Genomic DNA, 27,996 nt, shown 5'->3' with positions numbered 1-27,996 from the left:
ATTCAGAGGTAGGGCCTGTGCTGGTAGATGTGTTTAAAAAAGGTGAACATTTGCTTCTTGTTGTTAATTTTGTTTTTTTGGGGGTTGGAGGATAAAACTTTAATTAGTTGTAGTTGTATAATCTGAGGATCAGCTATTTCCCCAAAGTCCATTAGAGAGAGAGAAAAAAAATCGGCGTGATAAATCGCGTCATCGCAGCTGACGAAAAATCAACATAAAGGTGGCGCTAATTACTGTGTTCATCATGGTGTCACAGACAGTGTTATGGCTGTCACAACCCATGTATTTACACCGGGGAGATTCTTTTGCACACACACACACACACACACACACACACACACACACACACACACACACACACACACACACACACACACACACTGGTTTCCATGACTTCAGAGGACATTTTACTGGAGACACTTACTCTGACCTTCACCATAATTACGACTGACCTAATCCTAACCTAACACCTTCACCTTAACATGTAGTAAATTATATTATGGGGGACTTTTTTTTCGCCACAAGGAAGACGGTGCGATCAGATTTAGGTCCCCACAACATGAGGAATACCAGGTTACACACACACACACATTCTCACACACACACACACACACTCAATTAAGCAGCGAGTTTGTCAGACTGTGTTTGCAAATGTGGTTCCATTTAATTGCAGGTCTGTCTGAGGCTCAATGAGACATAACAAAAATACGACGAGGAGACCCTCCATCTGTCTCCGCGAGTGCCATTACTCTCCCAAAACAACTGCTCTTATCTCACACACACACACACACACACACACACACACACACACACACACACACACACACACACACACACACACACACACACACACATTAATGCCGGTACATGCTGAGCATATAATCCTTGATAGTGACCTGTGAGCACGGCTGAGGTTTTACACTCCCTGCTGTCTCTGTCTCTGGAGGAAGGAAAGAAGGGGGGGGGAAAGTGAAAGATCTGCAGAAATGATCTCTCGGCACTGAACACACGTAAAAAAAACATTATTTATCATATTTTACATGTTTAATTGTGTATTTGGTAACAGTTTAGAATAGGGAACACATATTTACCATTAACTAGGTGCTTAAGTAGCCCTTTATTAGTAACCATTAAGCACGTATTATTCTACATAACCTTATTCTACCTCTATTACAACATGAATTAAGGTGTTAATACGTGCTTAATATTTACTAATAAAGGGCTAGTATGCAACTTATATGCGTGTCAGTAAGCACTTGGTTAATGGTGAATATGTGCTCCCTAATCTACGGTATTACCGTATATATTTTAAAGATGTGAAAAGTAGTTTGTAGGCTTCACCAATCAGGATTCAGATTATCTGATTATGAACGAACAAAGGAACAAAAGAATCTAATAAATATTAAAGAATAGCAGTCATGTGATGGAAACTGTGGACTAAGTCTTTTGTCAAATGTTCTTTTTCCTGAACACAGTTTTCTAAAAACTAAAAAAATATGTTCTGCATGTCTGTGAATGTGTTCCTGTTTAGTGTTCATGTAAAAAGAACCACAGACAAACCAACAAAAGCTGTTTCTGAGTTTTTTGTCCCTCAGACTGTTTCCTTAACTGATTCCTTTCTTCTTCTTTCTTTCTTTCTTTCTTTCTTTCTTTCTTTCTTTCTTTCTTGCACCGTCCAGATAAGTTCGGTGAAGCCAGGTACTTTTTTCAAGGTCAGTGCCGGGATGTTTGTCCCGAAGGCTTCTTCCACTCTGCGAGGAGTCGCTGTGAGCCGTGTGCTGCAGAATGCATCATCTGCACAGCAGAGAACCAGTGTGTCCACTGCAGCCCGGGACACAGACCTAGAAATGGACATTGTGTCCCACTGGAGTGCAGTGAAGGTGAGGTAGATGCTCCATTTCACCACATCAGACTGTGATACACGGTCATTTAATCACGTCACTGTTACTTATTGGAACGGTATTTGCACTCTCTGTCGCTCCAGACTTTTTTTTTTTTTTTAAACTTTCTGTTGGAAACAAGATTGCATTACAGCGTATTTTGCCAATATTGGATTGTGCTGATGTTGTGTATCGGGCCGAGTCTAAAACAAATCTTATTCCACTCAATGTGGTCTGCAATAGATTATGCAGATTTGTTCTTGGACGCGCTGTCATTTCACAGTGCCGTATCGTGTATGAAAGACTGCAGCATGGTCCATGGTTTCACTTCAATCACCCACTTTATTTAAAACATAAATTCTACCATGACGTATTAGTAGTCGGGCCACACATGGAGGAAAACAGATATTTCGCGATGATTAATCTAGAGAATTAAGTTGGAATATCTTGTCATCATGAGAGCGACTGCTCCACAGAAATTCAGAAATCGCAGAAATTTCAAGTTTAATCTCGTCATGGCAACAAAAAATGTAAATGTTTTTTTCTCCATGTGTGGCCCTAATTCTCTGTCTGATAAATAGAATAGAATTGCAAGTCAAGAAACATGTATCTTTGTTCCTGCAAAAGGAAAGTGTAGTGTAGTTCAGGACTTTTATGACTGTGATTCTCGGTGACATACGGGGAACTGTGCCTCAAGATGGATGGAGGCGACGGCGACAGTGCGCGAGTAAAGCGACAGTTCGGAGTACGACTGTGAAGAACACAAAATAAGCAACTGCAGAAAGATTCAGAAGCGAATTCAGCTCCACGACGTCTTTCTGTAGAATCTTCTTTACAACACCTCAGAATAATAGTTTGTTATTAATACTGTTATAATTATGTCCAAGTTGGTGGAGGATGGAGGCGACGTCGACAGTGCGCGAGTAAAGCGAGACTCCTTTGGAGTTCGGAGACGGTACGACTGAGAATAACACAAAATAAGCTACCGCAGAAAGTTTCAGAAGCGAATTCAGCTGCTCAAAAAAAAAACCCTCCAGTCATTCAGTCAGTCTTCTTCAACAACAAAAGTTACGCACTGTGGCTTTAACGCTCCACCAGATTTGAATAATCCACCTGCAAACAGCCGCTCCACGACATCTTTCTGCAGAATCTTCTTTACAACACATCAGAATAATAGTTTATTATTAATACTGTTATAATTATGTCCGAGTTATGAATATATTCATAATTTATGAACAGTACAGAGCTTAATTTCTCTGCGTCCTTAAGTTTTCACTTTGCCTAACTCCTCTCTCTGTTATAGGTGTTGCATTTAAATTGTATTGGTTGTTTAGGACAGGCACCCTTTAACTTAAAAATACAACGTGTTGTTAAATTCCAAATATAGGGGGAGTCGTGTTGAATTACAGAAGTGTTTGAGGAGGATTTTATGATGGCTGTTATACTTTTGCTCAGCAGCAGCAGCAGTAACAGCAGTCACACATTCGTCCTGGATTTGGTGAACCTCAGGGAGCACGCATGTAGCACACTGACCTCATTTTAAAACATGTATTCCAATCCAAGCCTGAGCTGAACAGTAAAAAAAAAACAAAAACAAAAAAACCTCACTAATCAAAGAATCTGAAGCAGTTCTTTGGACCGACTTCACTGAACTGGAGGTCACTGGAGAAAATGTTCAACTTCTGAAGATGCGTCTCATAAATTTGGGTCACTTTTTTTTTCTTTCTTTTTTTAAAGTGCTTTTAATATTCATGTCTTCTTTAGTAATGAAGCAATCTGCGGACGATCGGCAAATAAAAACAGACGTTTGCCCGAGTGAATCACACAGAGGAAAATGAATGAGATCAAAACGGTGACGGCAGCTCGAGCAGAGGACTGAGAGAGAGGGGGACAGCAGAATGGTTCTGAGTGATATGTTTGTTGAGATATTTGAGATAAGAAGGAGGAGGAGGAGGTAAAGGGTAATGATGAGCTGTGTGTGTGTGTGCGTGAGGATATAAATCGTATGAGAGGAAATTCTTATCATATGTGGTGAGCAGGTTTCAACATGAACTACAAGAGCAGGAAAAAGTGATGCATGCGTCTCTCGTCCTCATTTGACCACTTATTGATGTCATCGCATTTTTATTTGTTGTTGTTGTTGGTTGTTGTTGTTGTTGAGCAAAGTATTTAGTAACAATGTTTCATTACAGTACAGTAACTATATGATGACAGAAGTAGTTAAGTTTAGTATATTATATTATTATATTATGGTAATTATCAATTTTGATTCATTTGAAGCCAAAACAGTGATGTAGCCTATAGTCATTTTCATAATGAAGATATTAGCTTAGAAATAGCCTAATGTTACTATAATATTACATTATTATTACCAAGATGGTTGGAAACAATGGCATAATGTAACTCTAAGTCATAAATGTAACTCTTTAATTCACTCATTTCCTTTGTCTTCATCAGGTGAAGTGGCAGAGGACGAGGAATGTGTCCACTGTGACGAGGGCTGCAAGCGATGCGAACGCAGTGAGTCGGACTTTGTCTTTGTCTCGCGCCTCGTTTATTTTTGTCCTTCCTTCCTCGTCGATCAGACTGCAGGAATAAAACTGTTTGTTATTGACTGCTACGATTTCAGCCTCAGCAGCAATTGACACGTGTGCCGAAACGTAGCGTCATTATCGGACTTAAATGTGCCTCAGCAACTGAGTAAAGTCATTAAAAAGTAAGGGGTGACACAGTTCATGAGCATGTTGTTTATCCATTTGGGAAGTCATTTTGACAACCACAGACCTTCTGCTAGACCTCCATTTTAATGCAGTTATCACACACATTAGGAGATGCCACTCACTCGCTCATCTTCTATCACTTTATCCTCCTAATCCTAATCCCCAAATCTGCACGTTTTTTGGACTGTGGGAGGACAAAGATGCCACAAAAAGCAGGAGAATCTGATGATTGTTTTTCACAGTGATGTTGAGACACTTCCTGATTGATTTCCCAGTCCTTGGTTAATGCTGTAACTACTCAAACATCTCAATAATGGTAACGTTGAGAAGGATTTGTTTTTTTTTCTCCCCTCTGTGAGTGACTGGAACTTTAAGTACACCGCTTAACGTCCCTCCCTGAATGCGACTCCTTGTGCTCTTCCACGTCATTCGCCCTGTCAGTGCAAGTCGCGGAGACAATTTCCTTCTCCCAGAGACAATTATTGACATACCTTAGAGAGCTGTTATTGTGCGTAACTCGTCTGAGGTGCAGAGATGGGGGCCATTATTATTTCATGAAGCATTTAAGGTGGAATATCTCGCTGATGTCCCCCCCCCCCCACACACCTCCTCCTCCTCTCTGAGGAATCACAAATTCTGCGAGTCAGACGGCAAATTAGAGTTGTGAGATGATTGGCCCCTTTGACGCGACGCTAGAGGGGCAAAGAGTGAGGATGAGACAGAACGTTGTGGTGTCTAAGCCTGCGATCTGATATGTGTGAGAGCGTGCTTACGCTATGTGTCATCGCCGCTCTTCTCACACTGTGAAAGGTGGGCTAAGACATCGACAGTAATGTGAGAATGTTTTTGGAATGCAAGGTTGTTTTGCCTCTTCGTTTTATGGCGCTATCAAAATTACGATTATAGGGTTTAAGACGGCTGACGTATTATTATTATTCAAAGAACAGGTCCTCGAAAAAATCGTCTTTAAGGTGGGTGAGAGCACCCAAATTTGGCCTGTGTGAGAGTGTTTTGATGAGAAATGAAGACATAACCCCTTTTAAATAACACCAGTGCTTCTTCTTAACTCATCAGCAGTTTTATATACTTTAAACCTTTCCTTGTACTAAACTCAGTCATCTTCAAATATGAAGATATTATTATATTATATATAAAAAGCACTGCCAACCCAAGCTTTAATGCAACAATATCAACTGCATTAATTATATGTACATATACAGTATATATATAGATATATCTATATATCTATATATATATAGATATATAGATGTTATTTACACCAAACCAGTTCCCTTTTGTTTGTTTTTTATTTTAACCTTAGAGGGCATTAAAAATCCAAAAAAGTGGCCTGTGTGGTGACGCTTGAATTAAACAAGTAAAACAACACCAAAATAAAACAAAAATACTAAAGAAATCGAGATTTAGTTCATATTTTAAAATGTTGTTGTTTTCCACACACTACTGGGGGGCCCCAGGTGATCGGGGGGCCCCAAGAAGCCACTTAACCTTGGGTTGGCGCTGATTAAAAAAAAGGGATTAGTGCCGTTTCAAATCGGTCTTGGCTGATAAAATCACTTTTCAGAAGTTGAAAACGACCAAACAATGGTTTGAAAGTGAATGTGACCATTGTCAAATGCGTTCACACACTGCTGATTTCCACATGAAGAACAACAGCACAGCACACAAATGTTGTGCATGTTGCATCATTTCGAAGACCAAACTTAAAAAAAAAAAAAAAATCACCAAAAGTTACAGACTGCAGCGTTAAAACAACCCTTTGCCCCCTTTTCCTTACACAGCTCCAGTCCACGGCCTCCTGCTCATACAGTTACAGGACTTTGCTGCTGGCACAGAATCTCACATCTCTCTTGATTCTTGTTCTCTGTGAAGTGAACATGGTCAGAGCTGTTCTTAAGTTCTGCAGGGCTGATGAGGCTCCTTCTGCTCACAGACTGTTCTCAGATCAGCTCACCTTCTGATGCTCTGTTCGCTTCATTATGTCCACACACGGTCCAATGATCGTTCGGTCATTTCTGGTGATTAAATCTCTCTGATAGGACACTTTTTACAACCTGTAGACATCAGAGGACCCTGATTCCAAATGGAGCTCATAGTTTGCACCACCCTCCACTGCTCATGTGGAGAAGCAGATCACTGCTCTCTATGGAGGCTCTACAGCCCACTGGCTAGTTTCACTCTGAACATGTTTATTTTTTTCCTAATTTAAAGGACACATAGGGTATAATAGTAATAGAGTGTACATAATTGTCCTCAGTTGATAAGTAACACAAACAAAGACTCCGTGGATCAAAAATGACATGAAAGATCATTATTTGATAATTAAACCTTGTTCAGTTTTATATCTTTTTAGTATAACAATGAATTTTTGATTGCTTTGCTTGGGAACTGGAGTTATCAACATTTGACTTGTTCGAAAAGGGACAGGTAGAAACCTAGGCTTGTCGTCCTACCCCCATTCTTCACCATTAATGCAAACGGACAATACAAAAAAAGAGTTATTAAAGACGTATCTTTTGCACATTATTAAAAATACTTTATTTAATCATTTTGTCAAGAAGACCATTCCACAAAATTGGAACAGACATTCTTTCAGCCTTTAACAATCCACTGACCAATCATAGTCTATCATTCTCAAACATCTCCTCTCTCTGGGACGAGGTGTTGAATGACATTGATTTGATTGCATGTGTCTGCATGTATATGTGCTATTTTCGTATATATATATATGTAGCTTGTGAGTGCATGTAGAGGGTGAATGTGTGCGTGCACATTCCACAAGTGCACGCTCGTGTATATGCCAATTTAAATTCAGCTGAAATCCCCACCTTGTACAGTTAATATTTATGCGGGCGCGATTTTCTCTCTCTCTCTCTCTCTCTCTCTTCACTTCAGACACCGCCTGGAGGCACGATTTCCGGCTCCTCGCTCCCGCTCCCTTGTTCTGTACCTCCGCTCCTCCCACCTCTCCTTTCTCCCAGTATCACTCTGTATGAGTAATTGCTTTCACAGGTAGTGGCTTGTTGACTGCATTGAAGTGCAAACCCAGCGCAGTGTTAAGTTGTGGGTGCTGGAAGGAGAAAGAGAGGAATGGGGTGTGGGGGTCGACGGAGGCTTTTCTGGAGAGAATGAAAGTCCCTGGGGAAAGTCTGCAGAAGGGCTTTAAAAAAAAGAAGTTATTTCTCTCCTTTACCTTCATCCCCCCCTCCTCCTCCTCCTCCTCCTCCTCCTCACTCCTTCTGCTTCCTGTCTGATCCTTACTTTCCCACCACACTCTGTCTGTCCTGTTTTGACATTGTTGGACAAAGGGATGATGACAGAGTGTCTTCTTCCTCGGTTACCGATTGGATTGACAGCAGGAAATAATGAGTTTAAAATGAGGAAAAAAAATGCCCACACACATGCACACACACGTGTCCCCCTGGAATTGTGAGGACATTCTTGGATATATTGCGTTCTCTAGCCCAGAGGTCTCAAACTCGTGGCCCCTGATCGATCCTGTGATAAAGAAAACGTGGCACGGACTCTTTTGTAAAATAGAATTTAAGTTTTTGCAACATCCTGTTTACCGTGAATTTTTCTCTTGATCGGCAGGGGTGTCAAACTCATTTTCACTGAGGGTCACATCAGCATAATGGTTACCCTCAAAGGGCCAGATGTAACTGTCATACAGAATAAATGTAAACAAATATAATGTAACATATTGATGTAACATATTGATAAATAACTTTCTGTATTTATTACTTATTTCGCTTGTCACATGATGCATATACAATGATACACTGCGATCTTGTGGCGGTGCCGTCACTTTGGCGGTAACGCAATCGCCATGCATTGTGGGAGATTTTAGTCAACGCACGCCTTAAAGCAGCATAGACCTATTTTAACACAGATTTTTAAGACCTAAGATTAATCACTCGCGGGCCACATAAAATAATGTGGCGGGCCACATCTGGCCCCCGGGCCTTGAGTTTGTGCCTTAACCTAACCTGAACCATCTCAACTACATAACTAACCCTAACCCTTACTTAAACCTAACACTAAAACCAAGTCTTAACCCTCAAAAAGCCCTTTAAAGGCTAAAATGGCCCTTAGAGTAAACATACACCTGCAGGACATGTGCACACATAGTCTGTAGATCAGTGGTCAGCCATTAGTGGCCCCTGGGGGCCAAAACTGGCCCCTGGTAAATATGAACAGTACGAGCATGTATCTCACACACATTTGTCTCTGTAACAAGTTCACAATATTGTTATCTTAAGGCAGCAAAGGTTTTTTTTTGTTCCTGACTTGAAAACGTTTGAAGGCACTTTTGCCAATATTCACTTGCTAAAATTGGCCCTGGACCACATTTATTTACTGTAGATCAATAACCAGATTTTGCAGCTGTAAACTGAAATGACTCTTTGACTTTACAGTTTGTTTGAAGGCTTTGGGGTTAAAGTTGTTTGCTCGTTCACTGTACAAATGACGATGATGAACTGAGAGCGTCCTTCACCTCCACTGTGAGCTGAACACTACTGTGTGCGCAGTGTGTTGTTAGAGTGCCTCCTGCTGGTGAAACTGGGGGCCAGAGAAATCACAGCGTTGCCTTTTGAGAACGTCATATTATTTTTCACATTATATCACATGTTAATGACATAACTAACTAATACTTACCTCGAAAGTTTATTCTTATAATTCTAAAGGTGATAACGGTTGCTTCAGCTTCAAAGGCTGACCCAGTCAGGTCTCTCTTCCTGTTTATCTTTCTTTGAAAATGCAAACACGGTCATGTTCAGTAAGTCCAGAATTCGCAACCTGCCTGACGTCGTTGCTGTTGTTAATGATTCATCTTCATTTCTGATCTTTACTTCACAGAGGATTCAGAGGAGCAGGGCCAGGAAACTGTTTGCCTCAAATGTGAAGATGGCTTCTACCAGTAAGTCTCAAAGAGTTTGCAAAACCCCCATAATCACCAGTCATATAACAATGATGTTGTGCTTACGTGTGTGTGTGTGTGTGTGTGTGTGTGTGTCAGGTTAGACACAGACTGCCATCAGACCTGTCCAGACCGCACCTACAGTCGACACGACACCATGGTTTGTGCGCCGTGTGAAGACAGGAAATGTGTCATCTGTGAGCAGTCGCAGTGCCACTGGTGTGAAGACGGATTCTACACCTTTGGTTATTCATTTATTATTTTTATTCAATATTTTTGAGATACGTTAAGGTGCGAATACCAAGCGACGATGAAGTCTCGGGGCCAGAAAAAGTGACGAGCTATCCTTCATATTTGGTAGACGGGATGTTTTTGAGGTATCACGTTTCTGCCGAAACTGTGACCTGTATCGAACTATATCCAACACAGTATACAGTTGCGTGACAGAGATAACAAAATGGATATTTGTATTCACATATACACTACTGTTCAAAAGTTTGGGGTCACCTATACAATTTATGTTGTGTTTTCCATTAAAAGTCACACTTTTATTCATCAAAAGTGTTGCAAAATGAATAGAAAATATAGTCAAGGCATTGACAAGATTAGATATAATGATTTTTATTCAAAAATAATAAACTTTGCTTTGGTCAAAGAACCAGCAAAACTGTTTTCAGCTGTGCTAACATCATTGCACAAGGGTTTTCAGGGGTTTTCTAATCATCCAATAGCCTTCTAACGCCATTAGCAAACACAATGTACCATTAGAACACTGGAAATGGGCCTCTATACACCTATGTACATATTCCATTAAAATGTAATTTGCAGCTAGAATAGTCGTAATGTATAGAGTGTATTTCTGATTCATTTAATGTTATATTCATTGAAAAAAAGTGCCTTTGCTTCAAAAATAAGGACATTTCTAAGTGACCCCACACTTTTGAAACGGAAGTGTAATCTCACAATAATTATAGTCAACAACTTACTACGCAGACTAAATATGTGCCTTTAAAATAATGTGTTTAAAGGTGCCATAAGTAAGAATGTGGCCAAAACTCTACTGACTGCAATGAATGGTAGACGGCGGTAGGTGGCGCCACATGCCAAAACATGATTTAAAAACATAAACATGATTTGCAGTCTGCAAAATATTTTTTTGATGCAAATATTTTGTCTATACTGTTGTTGTTGGTGAGTTCAGTATGATATATGAACATTATTCCTGAGTCTCTGTGACATATTAGGAGGATTTTATGGCCAGTTGCTTTAGATTTATTACATTATGCACCTTTAATCACACATAGTTGCTCACTAACTAAGGTTTGTTTTCCAGGTGGAGAATGTGTGGATCGCTGTCAGGAAGGATTTTTCGTGGACGAGGAGAGCCGCGAGTGCGAGTCGTGTCACCGCTCCTGTCGCACCTGTGGAGGCCCGCGATATGACGACTGTGACTCCTGCGAGGCAGGGTTCACACTGGACAAAGGGGAGTGTGTGGAGGGGAAAACAAAGGGAGAAAAGCCCTGCAACGAGGGACGCTTCAGAAACAGTAAGGCAAATTTAACCGCTGCCAACCAACATGAATCCACCACCAGTGGATTTCTCTTTGCTCCATCTCTTCTCTGTGTTTTCCTCTTTTTGTCATCAGGTAAGAAAGAATGTGAACAGTGCCATTCCACCTGTAAGACTTGCTCTGCTGCAGGGAAGGATGACTGCAGGAGTTGCCCCTCAGGTAAACATGTTCAGTCCATACACTGCTGTTCAAAAGTTTGGGGTCACTTAGTAATGTCCTTATTTTTGAAGGAAAAGCACTTTTTTCAATGAATATAACATTAAATGAATCAGAAATACACTCTATACATTCTTAATGTGGTAAACGACTATTCTAGCTGCAGACGTCTGGTTTTTAATGGAATATGTACATAGGTGTATAGAGGCCCATTTCCAGTGTTCTAATGGTACATTGTGTTTGCTAATCATGTTAGAAGGCTATTTGATGATTAGAAAACCCTTGAAAACCCTTGTGCAATGATGTGGCGAAATTATTATTTTGAATAAAAATCATTATTTCTAATCTTGTCAATGTCTTGACTATATTTTCTATTCATTTTGCAACACTTTTGATGAATAAAAGTGTGACTTTTAATGAAAAACACAACATTTATTGTGTGGTTGACCCCCAAACCCTTGAACGGTAGTGTATGTGCATTATTAGACGTTTATTATTAGAAGTTTGAATATAAAGTTGCAGACTTTTCCTTGTGTCTGTGTGGTGATTCCTTCTCTCTGTGTCTTCAGGTAAATCTTTGACTGCTCAGCAGACGTGTGTGTCTCATTGTCCGTCTGGCACGTTCGCCAATGCGGCGTCAAACCAGTGTGAGGACTGCTCAGAAGGTTGCGTCACGTGTCAGGACTCGCAGCAGTGCCGCCGCTGTCGCAGTGGCCTTTACCTGCAAAATGGATTGTGTGTGACGCAGTGTCAGAGGTTCTCATCCTGCTCTTATTGCTTTTTTTTTTTTTTTACTTCCACACACACAAACTCTCACCTCTGTGAAAACACTAACTTAATTCTCATCGTCTCACTGCCTCTTCACCAGAGGTTTTCATCAGGACGGTAACTGTCAGCCGTGTGCACCTGAGTGTGCATCCTGCCAAGAAAGCGCTGCTCGCTGTCTGAGCTGTGAAGACCACTACTTCCTATTGGACCATTCCTGCAAGTCGAGCTGCCCAGGAGGTTATTTCACTACAGACAGAGAGTGTCGCAGCTGTCCAGCTCACTGCAGTGAGTGCAATGAAGACGGCCTCTGTAAGAGTAAGTGTAAGAGTATTTGCTGCAGATGCAAACGATTTGCATCTTCAAATCCTTATTTTTTTTATCTTAGAACATTTGATTCCGGTTTTCGTGAAAAGCTTTCACCTGGAAAAACACAAGCAGAAAAACAGCTGAATTCAAGTCTTTAAAATGACTCATTCAAGGTTTCAGTTGCATTCATCTCTCCCTCTCTGTCTCCCAGAGTGTGCCGAGTACTACTTCCTGCAAGACGGCAAATGTGTGGACGATTGTCCCAGAGGCTACTTTGCCAGTGAGAAGCAGCAGGAGTGTGTGCGCTGCCACACTGAGTGTGCCACGTGCGACGGACCGGGCATTGACGATTGCCTCGTGTGTGGCAACGCCAAAGCTGTCCGCTACAACGGAGAATGTCTGGCCGAGTGTCCTGGCCACGCTTATTACGATGGGAGAACCAATGAATGCAGAGGTAACGCAAGTTCTAAACCTAAACATGATACTATAGGATTTTGATATGGGAAATCTTGGATGATCATATATCTCTTGTCTTATTAGAATACAACAAGGAAATACAGGAAATGTGTGTTCAAATAACTTTTTTCTACAGGTTGAAGTGTCATCGTATCCCTTTAAAAACAGCAGGATGCTGTCTCTCTTAAATCTGGAGTGGAATCCTGATTAATGCCTTTGCTTACACCTGTGTGCCATAGAGACACGCTCGAGCATTAGATCCACATGTTGTCCTGACATAAAATCGTCATTTTGCATCAGCACTTTGCATTTTCTCTGTTGCCTCACAGCTTTTCTTTCTTCTCAGATTGCGACAGGTCATGTTTGACCTGCTCGGGCCCTGACCCCTCATCCTGCCTGAGCTGTGACACCAGCAGAAGGAAAGATGCGAGTGGACACTGCACGCGGCTCACTCAGTGTCCTCTGCGCTCGTACACGGACCAGAACGGAAACTGCCAACAGTGTCACAAACTCTGTAATCTCTGTTCTGGGCCGGGCAAAAACGACTGCCTCAACTGCAACAAGCCTCACTTCCTGCTGAGTAAGAAACCAAAACAAAGTTTGCAGTAAACAACTGCGTCGATGTCTCTTTGTGACTTTGTGTCTTCGTCTGTCAGACGGCACGTGCGCGGACCAGTGTCCCGTGGGTTACTACGCCGAGGACGACGGCGAGCGCGTGTGCGAGCGATGTCACTTCAGCTGTGCATCGTGCGCTGGTCGCCACAGTTTGCAGTGCGTCGCCTGTAAAACTGGCTTCTTCAAGCAGGGAAGCAGCTGCGTGGAAACCTGCTCTGAAAGGTAAGAAGAACACACACAGGATAGTGGATATCCCTGATCTACACATCACTTTTACTCTGTGTGCTGCCAGTGATGCTAGAAGTTTAAATGTTTACCTCTCCAGAATTAAGAGTCACATTTCTCGACTGTCTCTCTCTCATAAAGCTCTTAAAGGTTCAGGTCATCATCATTTCTTCTTCATATCTAATCCTGATTTCTTTAATCTCCCTTTATCCTCTCTCCTCTTCAGTCACTTCGGCGACGCTGAAACCATGGTGTGCGAGCGCTGTGACCCGTCTTGTCGCCGGTGTTCGGGCCCCGGGAACAGGAACTGTGTGAGTTGTCGCCAGGACTACGTCTACGTAAGGCAGTGGGGACAGTGTCTGCAGAGCTGCCCCTCAAACTTCTACCTAGATCCACATTTCAAGACTTGTCACAAGTGTCATTCAACCTGCAAGACCTGCACAGGTAAACAGGTTTTTGTGTCATATGACACTATTCACAGATCATCTTGTTTTGTTTTTGTTTGAATTACTGTTGCCTTTTTTTTTAGATATTTGTGTTAAAGTTCCAGTTTGTAACTTTTATGAGGGTTCACCGACATAAATGGAATACACTACTATTAGTGTAGTATGTAAGTATGTTTGTATTAGTGTATACTTGCTTCTTGATGTCATTATAGGATATGGAGAACGATTTTATATAAATATCCAATTTGGGATTATTTTTGATTGAAATTGTGATTGTGATATGAGGGGAATGGTCATTTTGACATAATTGTTCTCATTTTTATTTGAATAGCATATTTAAAATGATAACTGTGTGATATGTGTGAGTCCATATAATATGATGTGCAGAGGTCAGGACCATATTTAATATAAAATTTGTCATTTGACACACATTTTGGCTTTAAGAAAATTGCAGTAGGCTGTAAATATCAATAAGCCCTTTATCTGGCACTCATTGAAAGACTTGGAAATTCAACATTTCAACAGATGCAGGCCACTTTTGTGAAATTTTCAAAAAATATTGCATTTTCATGTTGAAAATCCAGATCAATGAAGTTACCATATATGGTTCCTTGCCCGTCTATGGTTACAGTTAGGGTCAGGGAACCCAAACCCTAAAAGTTCAGCCCTAGTGTGAATTTACGATGCAAATGAAGAAAAATGCATACATCGATGGATGAGGAGAAGGAAAAGGGCAGCGAGAGTGGAACAATGGTAGAGTGGAGCGAGTGTTTCTGGTGTTTAAAGACCAACGAAGCACCAAAGGTGTGGGAAAAGAAGGAGGGTTGCACATTGCAGTCTCACCACTAGATGTCACTAATTATTTTACACTTCTCTAAAAGTAGTGGCCTTGTGCATAATATATCAACATGTAGTCTCAAATAACCATGTCTGTCAATGTTTTCTTTAAATGAAATCATGACTTTAGATTTTAACCCTGCTTTGTTTTTAACGTCTTTGACTTTTGATCTGACCATTTACTATCATGTGATCCCCTTTGTGTTCCAGATAAAGGTGCTCTGGCCTGTCTGTCCTGTTATGATTCCTACACCTTCAGGGGTGGCATCTGTATGTCCGAGTGTCTCATAGGCTTCTACGGCACATCCACGGCAAGTTAACATACACAAACACAATGTACACGTTAGGATACCAAATTCCAGTTTGCCTGTGGTAAGTTAACGTAATTCCTCTGTAATTGCTCCAGCAGAGCGATGCCTCCCAGAGCGATGACCCAGAGTGTAGGCCGTGCGATTCCTCCTGCATGGACTGTCGAGGTCCCAGCATGTGGAACTGCACCGTGTGCCATGCGCTGCAGATCCTGTCCGATGACGGCCGCTGCTTGAGCTGCTGTGGTGATCAGAACCGGCACGACGATAAACCGATACCCTGGCAGTGCTGTGACTGCGAGGCCGCACTAGGTACAACACATACACACACAATACAATGAGTTCATACAGTAATCTACAACTGGAAAATGGTGTGTGTGTGTCACTCATCAGTCACACTACTTCCGGGCATCCTCCAAAGAAGGAATTTCCACTATGTTTGAATGATGCTTCAAAAAAATTCCAGCTAACAGGATTTTCCCAAGATTTCTTGGTCTTTAATCGACACAGACAAGACGACGCTTCATTAGAGCTGGAGAAAAGCACACAAACCCAGCCTAGAGCTCACATAACCTGACCACTGTAACCTGATGTGCTCTATGTCTCATTCGTCTCAGATGAGTGTGTCCTGGGTGTGAACTTTGTCCTGGAGAAAGCCGAGCCTGAAGGCAGCACCAGCAGACTCTTTGTCACCGTTTGCGTGCTGCTCGTCATCCTCGCCGGTGGCGGGCTCTTCCTCTTCCTCAGCGCGCGGTCGAAGTCCCTCGCCTTGTCGGCCAAAGCCAAAGCCGGGGGCTACAAGAAGCTGGACACCAACGGCGGCGTCCCCGCGCAGTTTTCCTCCTCCTCACTTGGGGAGTACAGCGACCGAATCCTGGACTGTAAGGAGGACGACGAAGAGGAAGAAGAGGACGATATCGTGTACATGGGAAAAGATGGCACCGTGTACCGGAAGTTCAAGTACGGACTCTTGGACGAAGATGACATTGAGCTGGAGTACGACGACGAGAGCTACTCGTACAATAATATATGAAAATCAAAAATCACAAAACCAAGATATATATATTAAAAAAGCACTTTGGATAAAGAAGGCCGTCAAACAAACGAGTACAGACACATGATTTTTTATTTAATACTCTTTTTTTTTTTATATAAAGCTGGATGTCTTCAGATCAGTTTCCTTCTCTTAAAGGGTTGCCATGTGCTTGCTCACATGGTTTCTACACACTAATATGTAAAGTACATTGGTGAAGAATAAATAAAAGTGGATTAATCAGGTGGAATTGAGGCTTAGAGAATGATATTTAGACCAAATAATTACAGTGACTTTGTTAAACCAGTTACTTAGCTATCAATAACTTTATATTTACGATACCTTCAAGACTCAACGAAGGGTCAGTTTACAGTAAATCATATGAAGTATTCCTGTTATACTGACCTTTACGCCCCAACTGTCATATTTTTACCATTTTGGCAGCAAATCGCTTCATATTCATTAAGAAAAGAAGAGAAAGAAAAGGTGTAAGGCTCAGAACATGGGCTGTATTTGACATTTTCTTATCATAATTGTTTGATAATGAACTCCATCGTCAGGGATACTTCATCCTGAGGATCAGTGAATTACATTAAAGGGACAATATGTAGTATTTATGGGTTTATATGACCCAAAATCCACTTTTTTATACATATTATGTGCTCCTGCATTGTCTAGTCGCTGTATAATAGTTTTTGTTTCATTTTAGTGTTGTAGTGTTTCAAAAAGTCATGTAAAATAACATGGTCGCGGGCCGCGGTTGCATAGCCACTGTTAGCAGCGAGACGCCATGTTTCCACCGGAGCCTGTAAGGACAAACGCGAGAGAACAAATCAAGCGTCTCTTTACTTGTAGCGGAAGTCCCGCCTCCGCTCTCTCCACTTCGTCTGCTACGGCCGCGGTAGCTCGCCCTCTCCCTCGCCTCACGAACCTCATCTGCTGACACGGAGAAAGACGACGAGGACGACATTTGACCAGCTGCGGATACCGTATCGCTCAGGGAAGGGAGGGGGTGAGCAGAGGAGCAGTTCTTTGTTGTAAATTTCAGCCTCTCCTCTAGATGGCACTATAAACTACTTACTTCACCTTTAAAGGTGCATTATGTATAAATCTAAAGCAACTGGCCCTAAAATCCTCCTAATATGTCACAGAGACTCAGGAATAATGTTCATATAACAAACTGAACTCACCAACAACAACAGTACAGCCAAAAATATTTGCATTAAAAAAAATAGTTTGCCGTCTGCAAATCGTGTTTATGTTTAGAAATCATGTTTTGGCATGTGGCGCCACCTACCGCCGTCTACCAATCATTGCAGTCAGTAGAGTCTCAACTGCCGAGCAACCACGGGTTGCCAGTTACGTCAGAAAATATAATATAATATAATAATATAGTATTTTGAATTTGAATGTAGTAACCATTTTTGGCCACATTCTTACATATAGCACCTTTAAATGTGTTGCAGAAATGTATGAAATAGTTAAATAATCCGACACATTCAGTATGCCAATTCAGTCGATATTGCGTTTTACTTTAATGTCTTTTGGTAATTAATTAATTAAGTTGCACTATAAGACGTCACATCAGCGTAGAGCAAATAATGATTACCCTGTACCTGGTTGAAGTGAATTATTCTTTCAAAAATAAAGGTGGATTTTGATCTGTGTGACATGTTGACAAGGAGTTTAATAATTAACAAACAAACACAAGAGTGACTGGTGTTGTCTTGATTCCTGGTGTGTGATTAGATTGCACCAGAAGGCTGAGTGAGTGGGTGTACAAGCAGATTTGCACTGTGGTCGTTTGTCCTGCATAAAAGTTCAACTGACGCTGTTTTTATTTAAAAGTAAAACTTTCCCACTGGTTTGTAGACTAAACAGACAGAACAATAACTTGAGGACATTTTGTCAGAGTCATCACTGTGGCAGTTATCCCCTTATCTCAGCGTCAAACATGTAGAGCTAAACCCTCACACCTCAGGGCTTGTTTGTGCAGCAGCGACATTTACAGACTCACTCATCAACCAGTGTTTGATCATTTTAGTGGTTTCAGACATTGAGAAATCAGCAAATGCAGGTTTATTCTCATCCAACAAAAACCCTTAATTACACAATGTTTGTTATAGAGTCATTTGCAACTGTTAATATTTGCTGATGGGATCTTAAAGAAAATATAAAGGATATCTGTGAATTAGACTTGCTTTAGTTAGGTTGAAGCTGTTTCACCTCTTCTGAGATGAGAAGTGAAACTCCTGAGGAAAACATTAAGGATTTACCCTTAACTCTACACGCAGTTACACTGGCCACTAAAGCGTAAACATCCGGTGGCAACACGTTGAAAACATCGCTCTTCAAATGTTTGATAGGTTTCGGAGAAGCAGCGAGCTACAACCAGAAGTTTGTACTTCAGAGGACGTAGTTTGCAGCATGAGACGTACAGGGAATTTGTCGATACAATTACAGCAAACTACCGATGATTCTTTTTGTGATTCTAGCAGAGCACAGAAAGTCAACTGTTACGATACAAGAGAAAGATGATGGCAAAAACAAAGATCACAGCTGCTGTTGCATGATAATTAATGTCACAGTTCATTAAAAAAAAGGCACTGGGACCCTTTCACACCCAGAAAAAAAATAAAATACAAAGCAGGTTAAAACATTTCAAAGCACATTAAATGTTTGACCATGTCATGTTGTTTTCTTTTAAAGGATTGACACAAATTGTAGGTTTTCTTTTGTCGAGACTCGATCGTCTTCAAAGATTGGAAATATCCGTATTGGGAGAATGAGGTTTCTAAGGGATTATCACATCATCTGAAAATTTGGAAATATATAGATGTTTTTTAAAGTCTATGCCACATGGACATGTTTCATTAAATAAATAACTATGCTGCCAATTATTCAGTAATTCTAATTAACAAGGATTATATTGATTTTTCCCAAATTCTGTGATTTTAATAGTTTTCTAGGCAGTGATTGTAAGGCAAGTTAGACTCATGCTTAAAAGAAAAGACATTTTCTGAGGCGAACTATGAAGACAGAAAGGAAAAGATACTTTAACAGCAATCAATTGATAGAATTCTATTATTTAATCTCCCTGTCGTCACACAGATGCCTTGCATTGAGCCGCTATGTTGCATAAAGTCATTAGCACTGTGCCAACTGTGTTCTTGTTACAGATAATAATGCCCAGACTAAACGTCTGACACAGATATATCCTCGTGAGAAAAGGACTTTAAAAGTGATTACCATTTTTGTTTAGGACTATGTGTTCACATAAATGAGTTTAGGGTCTATAAACACATAAAAACATTTGTGGTTTCTGGTCACCTTCATCTCAAACTCATTTTTCAGTACCTTCTCACATAAAAAGGTCAAATATACAGAAGCACTGGAATCCAGAAACTGCAATTCTGGAGGGAATATATATATATATATATATATATATTTTATATATATATACACACAATTAACATAATCTATTTTAATATCCCCAAATAACCAATAAAAAAAAAAACAAAGAATTATATAACATAAAACATGGGTTTTTGCATCTAATGAGTACCGATGCAGAAAGCCTCGTCTTCAGAGATCTTTGCGTGTACAGTAAGTGCTGCAGTCACAGTCAGCTGTCAGTGACCGTTCATAATAGTCTGTGATGATGTGGATGATGTGGATGCTGTGGTGGTGGGCAGGCCTGTAGATGAGGTGCTGGTGAAGAAGTTATCCTCTCTCAGTTTGAGATGCTCTGGCAGCTCCAGGTTGGCCTTGGCTTCCTCAATGTCACTGTTGATGGCTGCAATCAGAGCCTCTGTTCGGAGAGAGATGCAGACAAAACAAGCGAGATGTGTGTGAATTATACCTCTTCAGGACATCAACATAGACATCTGGCAGAAACATAGACATCCGAATGAGGCAACTGAACTGTTGTTAGGTTAGTTACGGATAAAAACTCAGAATCACACTTTGTTTAAGCTGTCCAAATGAAATGTGTGTGAGGGTGTTAGGGGGGGGGGAAGGGTGACATACCAAGGGAGTCAAAACTTCTCTCTGGACGGATGTAGCCCACCATGACAACACTGAGAACCTCCCCATAAAAATCCTCCTTGAACGTGTGAATCACATGGGTCTCCTAGAACAAAAAAATAAAAAATATAAAATTAACATTTACTGCAATAATATGGAATGCTTTGATCTGTGTCTCCATCTAAAATGAATACATTTAAAAGGTACAGTATGTCTCTGTCACTAGAGAGCTAGATTAATGACATTAGGAAGCAGCATGGGATCATGGGAATTGTGGTCTTGTTTGGTTTCCCAGGCATGTGTGTCACTTTTATCTATATTTGTTGAGCCTCAATAGTCTTTTAAAGCATCGGACTGAAATTTGACGAACCATGACGCTGATAAGAATCTGTCTTTTTTTAACGACCACTTATGTGCAGCCATGAGTGCAATCACCAGGAATGCACATATTCATCTGTTGATATTTTATAACCCTGTGACCTAGCCTCAATATGTCTATTAATTTGACAATTTTAGCCCCCCCCCCTTAGGAATTATTTACACCCATTACTGCAGCAGAAGAAGATGCCTTGTGACCAGACCATCACTGCCTTCAAACCCCAGATGATCAATGTAAGCATTTTATAAATCCAGAAACAGAACAGTTTGCAATAAGTGGTGCTTTTCATGCTACTTACCATTGACTTTTTTGTATTTTTGTAGTACGGATTCCAGCCAATGCTCATCACCATTTTGTGGACGTCCCCGTTACCCACACATGCCCAGCCATAGTAGATTCCTGTGCCGATATCTGCTGGAAGATTGTCCACCACCGAGTCTGGAAAGTTGGCTGGTGATAGGAAGGGGAAAGGGGGGGGGGAAGGTGAGAAAAGAAAAAAGTTAAAACGAGGTGTGCTAGGTAACCAAAACTACTCTTGCTCAATGGCACTTCTGCAATTGCCATATTTCTTGTACAAAAATGTAAGTTCATCAACAAAAATCCCCTTCTGTTTTTTTTATTTTTTATTAAGGAAATGGAATATGAATGCACTGCATTGTTACATTCAAACCAGTTCACACAAAGCTACACAGGACAAACGGGATGGCTAAAAATAGTTTAGAGTATGACTAAAAACAAAGAAAAAAAGTTACAGAGATGAACTTTACTGCAAAAAAAAGTTGCTGGTTCTACAAAATGAATATTATCCCCACTGGCCCAATGGCCAGTGGTGTATACCACTTTTGTGACTGTCACTAAACCCCAGGCTGTTAAAAACACTCAAAGTGTTATAACAGTGATACTTTAATGTGTAGGGATGGTTAAGTACAACAGTCAGGTAGGATGAATTAAGGACACTCGCATAAAAAAACAAAGCACACTCAAAGCAACATGGGTTGCCAGACCAGCTCCTTTTGTAGTGGATATGCATGGTTTACCTGCTTATCACATAGACTACACCACTGTGCCTGACAGAGCCTGTTTATTTTAGATGAAGGATGCAGCATACAAATGAAGTTATTGTCATTGTTTCTATTCCAAACAGAAGTAGAATAACTTCATCAACAACAACATAACCATAAGTTACACACTGCAGCTTTTAAATTAAGCAATTCTGTCACATTTGTTAAACCGTTAAATATTCCTGCTGTAATAATCGGCTGTAGAAATACATATCGGTGTACCTGCACCAATATCGATCTGTGCATTTCTAGATCGCTCAGTCTGATTCAGAATGACTTGACGTTATGTTCGTCACATATTAAGCGGATACTGACTTAAAAAAGCTGGTTGTTGCGAGATTATTAACTCACCTGTGGGAATCCCCAGCTCTTTGCTCCCTCTCCCGAAGCCTCTGATGACCTCTCCGCGGCAGAAGTACGGTAAACTCTTCATGGTTTCCCCGCTGACGGTTCACTGGCTCTGACAACAGCGATAGAATGACCTAGAACGACACAAGGAAGTGAGACCGGCTGAACGTGGGCCAGCGCCTCCTTGACAGCTCAAGCTGTATCTGTCACCTTGAGGGTTTCAGAACTCGTCCTTGAACTCAGCTGTGTCTTCACCTGCTGTTGAAGTAGTAGTTGATTGTACTTTGATAAGGATCGGACCTTACTCGCACACACAGACGTAACAGTTCACCACCTAAGCGGCTAAGCTAACGGTTAGCTTCGTCACAGGCACCGGCTCTTAAAACGTTTTTCTTTTTAAATGTTGATCCGACAGACTTCAAGAAACACAGTTCCGGCTCCTCTCGGTTCCACCTGCAGTATGACGATGAAAATAAAGACCCGGTGCTCGCAGTCAGACAGCCACTAGGATGCTGCCTACATTTTACACATCTGCGTCGTACGTAAAACCCTTTTTGCTGACGTCATCGACCGCGTGATAGAAGCAGGCGTGGAGCCACGTGCTGCATTCAGGTGGCGTCGGAATATTTTCAACTAAAATGTTCTCGTGTGAAGGTGCGTACATTAAACGCGTCATAAAAGATCGCGGAACTGAAGACGAGTTATTGATTTATTTTTGAAAATGAACATAAACAAACGGCATTATACATTTAAAGGCAAGCACATGTAAAGCATAAAAAATACCACCGTCATTAAATATAAATATAAATAAAAGTAGGAATATTGTACACAAGATAGCGATAATTAAACAATTAAATACTCAATCTCTTCGGTTAAAGCATTTATATTAGACAAAGGAAATATGATGCTATGATGATGATATCAATATTATGTTTGCAGAGACGTCAAATTATGTTTTTGTCAAATAAATAAATACATTAAATATATATATATACACATATGGAGTAGTGACATTTATGGTTTATTTTATTACTTGGTTATATTCATAATGTTATTAACTAGACACTCGATACATTCTGCTCTCTCTTCTCTTCAATAATACAACAACATAAATAATGATCCAGTGGTCAGCCATGTATTCCACTGACGTTAATAAAAGCTTAATCTTAATCTGTTCATTGACTAACGGTAAAATACTACGTTTAACATAGTCATTTTAATTTAATAGCAATTTATCTACCCCCTATTTGTCTAGTTGTTGGGTAACTTTTTTGACTTCAGCCACAAGAGGGCGACATTTCCCAGCAACCAAACCATGGTCTATTTTTGATAGAGTGGGCTTGTGACTTAACACATCTAAAATTTAATTTAGTGTCAATATTTATAATTATTATTTTATCTATCTATCTATCTATCTATCTATCTATCTATCTATCTATCTATCTATCTATCTATCTATCTATCTATCTATCTATCTATCTATCTATCTATCTATCTATCTATCTATCTATCTATCTATCGATGGAGAAAAGGGGGCGTGGTCGTTTGCTGATTGCAGACAGCGGACACGCGCCTGTCAATTTAGAAAAGTGGCCGCTCCGCATGTGTCATGAATGCGCGTTGATTTTGCGCGTGCGCGCACCTGTTGAGCGCCCAGCTCAGTTGTTTTTCATGACAGAAATACACATCTCTACTGCTCACACTTTAATAACATCTTAAGTGAGTTTCCTCCTCTGAAATAATGAGGTTCCTGAGACCAAGACGGATTCTCCTGTTTCTGAAGCTCACGTCTGTTGTGGCGATGCTGTGGCTGCTCTCCATGCTCAGCTGCTCAGACGAAGAGTGGAATTCAAACTACAGACTCGGTTACCACTGGTTCGAGCACGCGGACTACGGCGGGAGCCCGGAGACCACGTGCAACTGCTCGGCCATCCTGCAGGGAGACAGGCGGGCACTCGAACAGGCCAAAATACTCAGCATCACCAGGGATTTCCGCAAGAATGTTCTACTTTCTGATGAGCATTACATTAAAGCGGCCCAAGACTGCAGGTGTGTGGCTTCACACCACATGTTTACATTGCTTGTAGAACTTTTATTAGTGTGAAATCGTGACACGAATTGGTTTTGATTCCAACGTTGTGCATTTACAGGGAATTCAAGATGAGCAGGAGATACATAACGTTCCCATTAAGTCAGGAGGAAGAGGACTTCCCTATAGCTTACTCTTTGGTTGTGCATCATAAGGTAGGAACAATTAAAATTCTCTTAATGTTAAAGCTACAGTGTGTAGATTATGTGACAGGTGTATGCAAGTGCCCACTAAACACTTCAGAAGTCATACAGTAGATCTGCCCTGTGTTTGTTTCCTCCAGTGTTGCCAGTTGTACGATAACTATCGTAGTTGTACGATCATTTCACCCACTGTACGATCAACAATTTCTAAAAGGGTGAAATGGACGATAATTCGGCCGTTTCATTGAACAGAAATCCCTAAAATCGTTTGATTGAAAGCCAAGTGTGTGATTCTGCTTGTTGACTGGATCTTCTAGTCCACGTGTCAAACTCAAGGCCCGGGGGCCAGATGTGGCCCGCCACGTCATTTTTATGTGGCCCACGAGTGATTAATTGGTCTTATAAATCTGTGTTAAAATAGGTCTATGCTGCTTTAAGGCGTGCGTTGACCATAAACTACTTTTCCCTCCACTAGATCGCAGTGTATCTTTGTATATGCTTCGTGCAACGCGTGAAATTGAGATTGAGACTGTGATCGCAACAGAATGTGTTCACAAAAGCCACAACCAAAAAACGATGAGACAGTGAAAGCTAGCTTTATTGTGGCTGAAGAAATCACCCGTGCTCCAAAGTCTTTTTCTGAGGGTGTGTTTTTTTTAAGCAGTGCATGCTGAAGGTGTGTGAGCACGTCTGCCCCGACCAGATACAGACTCTTAAAACTGTTGGTTTGTCAGTAAGAAACACCATCGCATACAGAATGTTATTTAGCAATTATGTTATGGAGTAGTTACCTGTAATTTTACATTATATTTGGTTACAGATATTCTGCATGACAGAATCTGGCCCTTTGAAGGTAACCATTATGCTGTTATGGCCCTCAGTGAAAATGAGTTTGACACGCCTGCTCGAGTCTGTGCTTTCTCAGGATTAAAACATTGAAAACTTGGTTACCAGGTTTGTCTGTGGTCTGACGCGACTGTTTGATAGAGCAAATGCAAATGAAGGACACGTCATACAGCTGTTTGTTATATTTGTTTGGTCATCCAAATCAAGTCAACAAAAATGACCAAAAGTCACGAACTGTAGCTTTAAGTCAAACTGTATTGATCAACAGAGCACTTGCCTTATTTTACTGATGAAATTCTATTCTGTTAAAGTACACAAAGCTGATTTATTTGTGTATTTTAGGTGCAGAACTTTGAGCGGCTGCTGAGAGCCATCTACGCACCCCAAAACCTATACTGCGTCCACGTGGACAAAAAAGCAAAGGACTCGGTCGTAGCCGCCATCACGGCGATCACGTCCTGTTTCCCTAACACCTTCATGGTCAGCAGGGCTGAGGACGTGGTCTACGGCGCGTGGCCCCGCGTCCAGGCCGACCTCAACTGTATGGCCGATCTGTACAGCGTCCGCAAAAAGTGGAAATACTTCATCAACCTCTGTGGCCAAGATTTCCCGCTGAAAACCAACCTGGAGATCGTGAGGCAGCTGCGTTCACTGAACGGCGCCAACAGCTTAGAGTCGGAGCAGATGCCTGCAGCGAAGGTGTGGAGGGTGGCCTCTGTCACGCAGATACTTGACGGAAGATTGGAGGTACTTTTTATGGTTTTAACTAGAGATAGACAGATGTGTTTTTTCAGGGCCAATACTTATTAGTAGTATATCGGCACAGCAAGGTTTACTTTAACCGTTGATTCAGATCAATAATACTATCCTTGTATAATTCTGTACTTTAAACCGTCTCAGGTGACGCAAACGCCAAAGGGCCCGCCTCCCTTCAACATGCCCATTCTCTCGGGAAATGCCTACATTGTGGTAAACCGAGGCTTCATCCGCACCGTGCTGAAGGACAAGCGAGTGCAGGCGCTGTTGGAGTGGTCCAAAGACACGTACAGTCCCGACGAGTTCATCTGGGCGACCATTCAGCGGATCCCCGGCGTCCCCGGCTCCACCTGGCCCAGCCCCAAGTACGACATGACGGACATCAACGCCATCGCGCGGCTGGTGAAGTGGGACGGACATGAGGGCTCGCGCGACTCGAGGCAGGCGGTGTATCCGGCGTGCCAAGGTACACATGTGCGGTCGGTGTGCGTGTACGGTTCTGGTGACCTCCAGTGGATGCTGGAGCAGCATCACCTCTTTGCCAATAAGTTTGACATCGACGCGGACCCCGTCGCCGTCTACTGCCTGGAGAAACATCTGAGGCAGAAGGCGCTGTCTGAGTTACAGTACATGTACGAGAGGTTTGTCACCGCAACCAAAGACGCAGTTAAATTCAACCCTTTATTTATACAGGAAGACTTAATTTCCAGAGTTATCGTCAGTTTATTTTTTTAGTGTTAAAGCATCTCAATAATTAAGTGCCTATACGTTATCCGCTCATATTACTGCTCTTCCAGCAGTGGTCAGTCTTCTCAGAAGCCCAGAGGTCAAATCTCTTTTAAAAATGTTAAAATGCCGTTGTGTAGATTTTTAAAAGAATCAGCGAGGAGGGGCAAACACATCTTTATTGAAACAAAACATTTTATACAACAACCCAAGACCTTACAAGCCACAAATGTATATAAATAAAAAAAGGACAGTATTGACCCTCTTCATACAGTTCCTGTCTAGAGAACAAAGTATTTCCCCATCATTCTCCAACAATTTAACCTCTCTCTCACACACACACGCACATATACACACACTTACAACCAAGACAAACCACGACTTGAGTTACACTGGTACACAATTCTGCATCTGGGTTAGGAATCATCAAATAGCAGATTTCTGATAAATGCAGCAACTGAACGCATGCAACACATTACTGCAGCTACTGGTAACTGCCTCTTTTTTGTTTTGCTACCTTTTTATGTCATGACATCTCAAGTTTCTCAATTTTCACAGTGGTATACAGTACAATGCTAATAGAAGAGCCTTTTTGTCGTATTTTCTTTTTACGATTGTATAAGGTGTTGGATGACACAGTGATATAATAAACTGTTCGAAAACAGTTTGACCAGTCTCGTTTCATGCCGTTACAAACTGCAGGTGGAGCACAAGAGTTTTGTAAACCATGACCCTCGGAAATTTGACTCTATTTAATATCCATTAACATTAATCTATTGACTGAGCTACAGAAACAGTAACTCCCCATTGGGAACACAAATGGATATTTGTGAGCGGACGGGCAGTAGCATTACTTTTTATTTGGTTGTGATTGTGAAGAATGCATAATTGAAAAGTATGTTAGTAACCCATCAGTGGCATTAATACAAAGTCATGGGGGAATTAAAAAGGGAACACAATCAAGTGCTGTGTGTGATGTACAGGTAATGTAAAGCATCTTCCCTCCAGCACAGTGTCTCGATCACTGTAAACATGGTATGACGACCTTTTATCACCTTTTTAGAGTTCGTCTCTCGTTGGAACAAGCAAAAAGGGCCTGATGTTTTGTACCACAGCATCCTCTTCTCTAGCCGGCTGCTAGTGCTGCACACATCATGCTGCAGGCAGGCAGGCGTGCTCATGTTCACACATGCTGTGGTAGAATACAGCGTTTTGCAGGGACATGGAAAAAGCAGGAGTTGCGTTTTCTTGTATTCGTCAAACGGCTGAATTGCCCCTCCTGTCGGCTCTAAGTGAGTAAGACCAGATGACAGATGTTGACATTTTTCATATGGTATTGATATCAATATAATATCTTTTAATT

General features: G+C 41.3%; 2 protein-coding genes across 3 annotated transcripts; one reads left to right on the top strand and one right to left on the bottom strand.

The window, feature by feature from the left end:
• Positions 1 to 19,768: 19,768 nt before the first annotated feature.
• rfk (riboflavin kinase) lies at positions 19,769 to 22,594 on the bottom strand. Of its 2 annotated transcripts, none has more exons than XM_083905350.1 (5): positions 22,284 to 22,594; positions 22,077 to 22,207; positions 20,963 to 21,114; positions 20,289 to 20,391; positions 19,769 to 20,070 (listed from the first exon to the last, which is right to left on the bottom strand). In XM_083905350.1, exons 2-5 carry the CDS (start codon positions 22,156 to 22,158, stop codon positions 19,892 to 19,894), a joined length of 516 nt encoding a protein of 171 aa, XP_083761476.1. In that variant the 5' UTR covers positions 22,159 to 22,207; positions 22,284 to 22,594; the 3' UTR covers positions 19,769 to 19,891. The 2 variants fall into 2 exon arrangements, with proteins under 2 accessions (XP_083761476.1, XP_083761477.1); XM_083905351.1 differs by having other exon boundaries at positions 22,329 to 22,594.
• A 1,220-nt stretch (positions 22,595 to 23,814) lies between these two features.
• On the top strand, positions 23,815 to 27,357 carry LOC310940210 (beta-1,3-galactosyl-O-glycosyl-glycoprotein beta-1,6-N-acetylglucosaminyltransferase-like; the record flags this gene model as incomplete). The annotated part of the gene is made up of 5 exons (XM_083905141.1): positions 23,815 to 24,122; positions 24,224 to 24,317; positions 25,494 to 25,898; positions 26,052 to 26,548; positions 27,336 to 27,357. The coding sequence occupies 5 exons, from the start codon at positions 23,815 to 23,817 to the stop codon at positions 27,355 to 27,357; spliced, it is 1,326 nt and encodes a 441-aa protein (XP_083761267.1).
• Between the last annotated feature and the right edge of the window lie 639 nt (positions 27,358 to 27,996).

This window comes from Microchirus variegatus (genome assembly GCF_963457635.1).
Source record: "Microchirus variegatus genome assembly, chromosome: 18".
NCBI lineage: Eukaryota > Metazoa > Chordata > Actinopteri > Pleuronectiformes > Soleidae > Microchirus > Microchirus variegatus.
This window is presented reverse-complemented; position numbering and strand designations above follow the sequence as displayed.

Bases quoted from the DNA above. Each gene is read 5' to 3' on its own strand.
- rfk (XM_083905350.1), bottom strand. From the start codon at position 22,158: ATGAAGAGTTTACCGTACTTCTGCCGCGGAGAGGTCATCAGAGGCTTC. The intron at 21,115-22,076 runs GTGAGTTAATAA...TCCTATCACCAG, and splicing joins AGAGCTGGGGATTCCCACAG to CCAACTTTCCAGACTCGGTG. The intron at 20,392-20,962 runs GTAAGTAGCATG...TTTTTGTTCTAG, and splicing joins AAAATACAAAAAAGTCAATG to GAGACCCATGTGATTCACAC.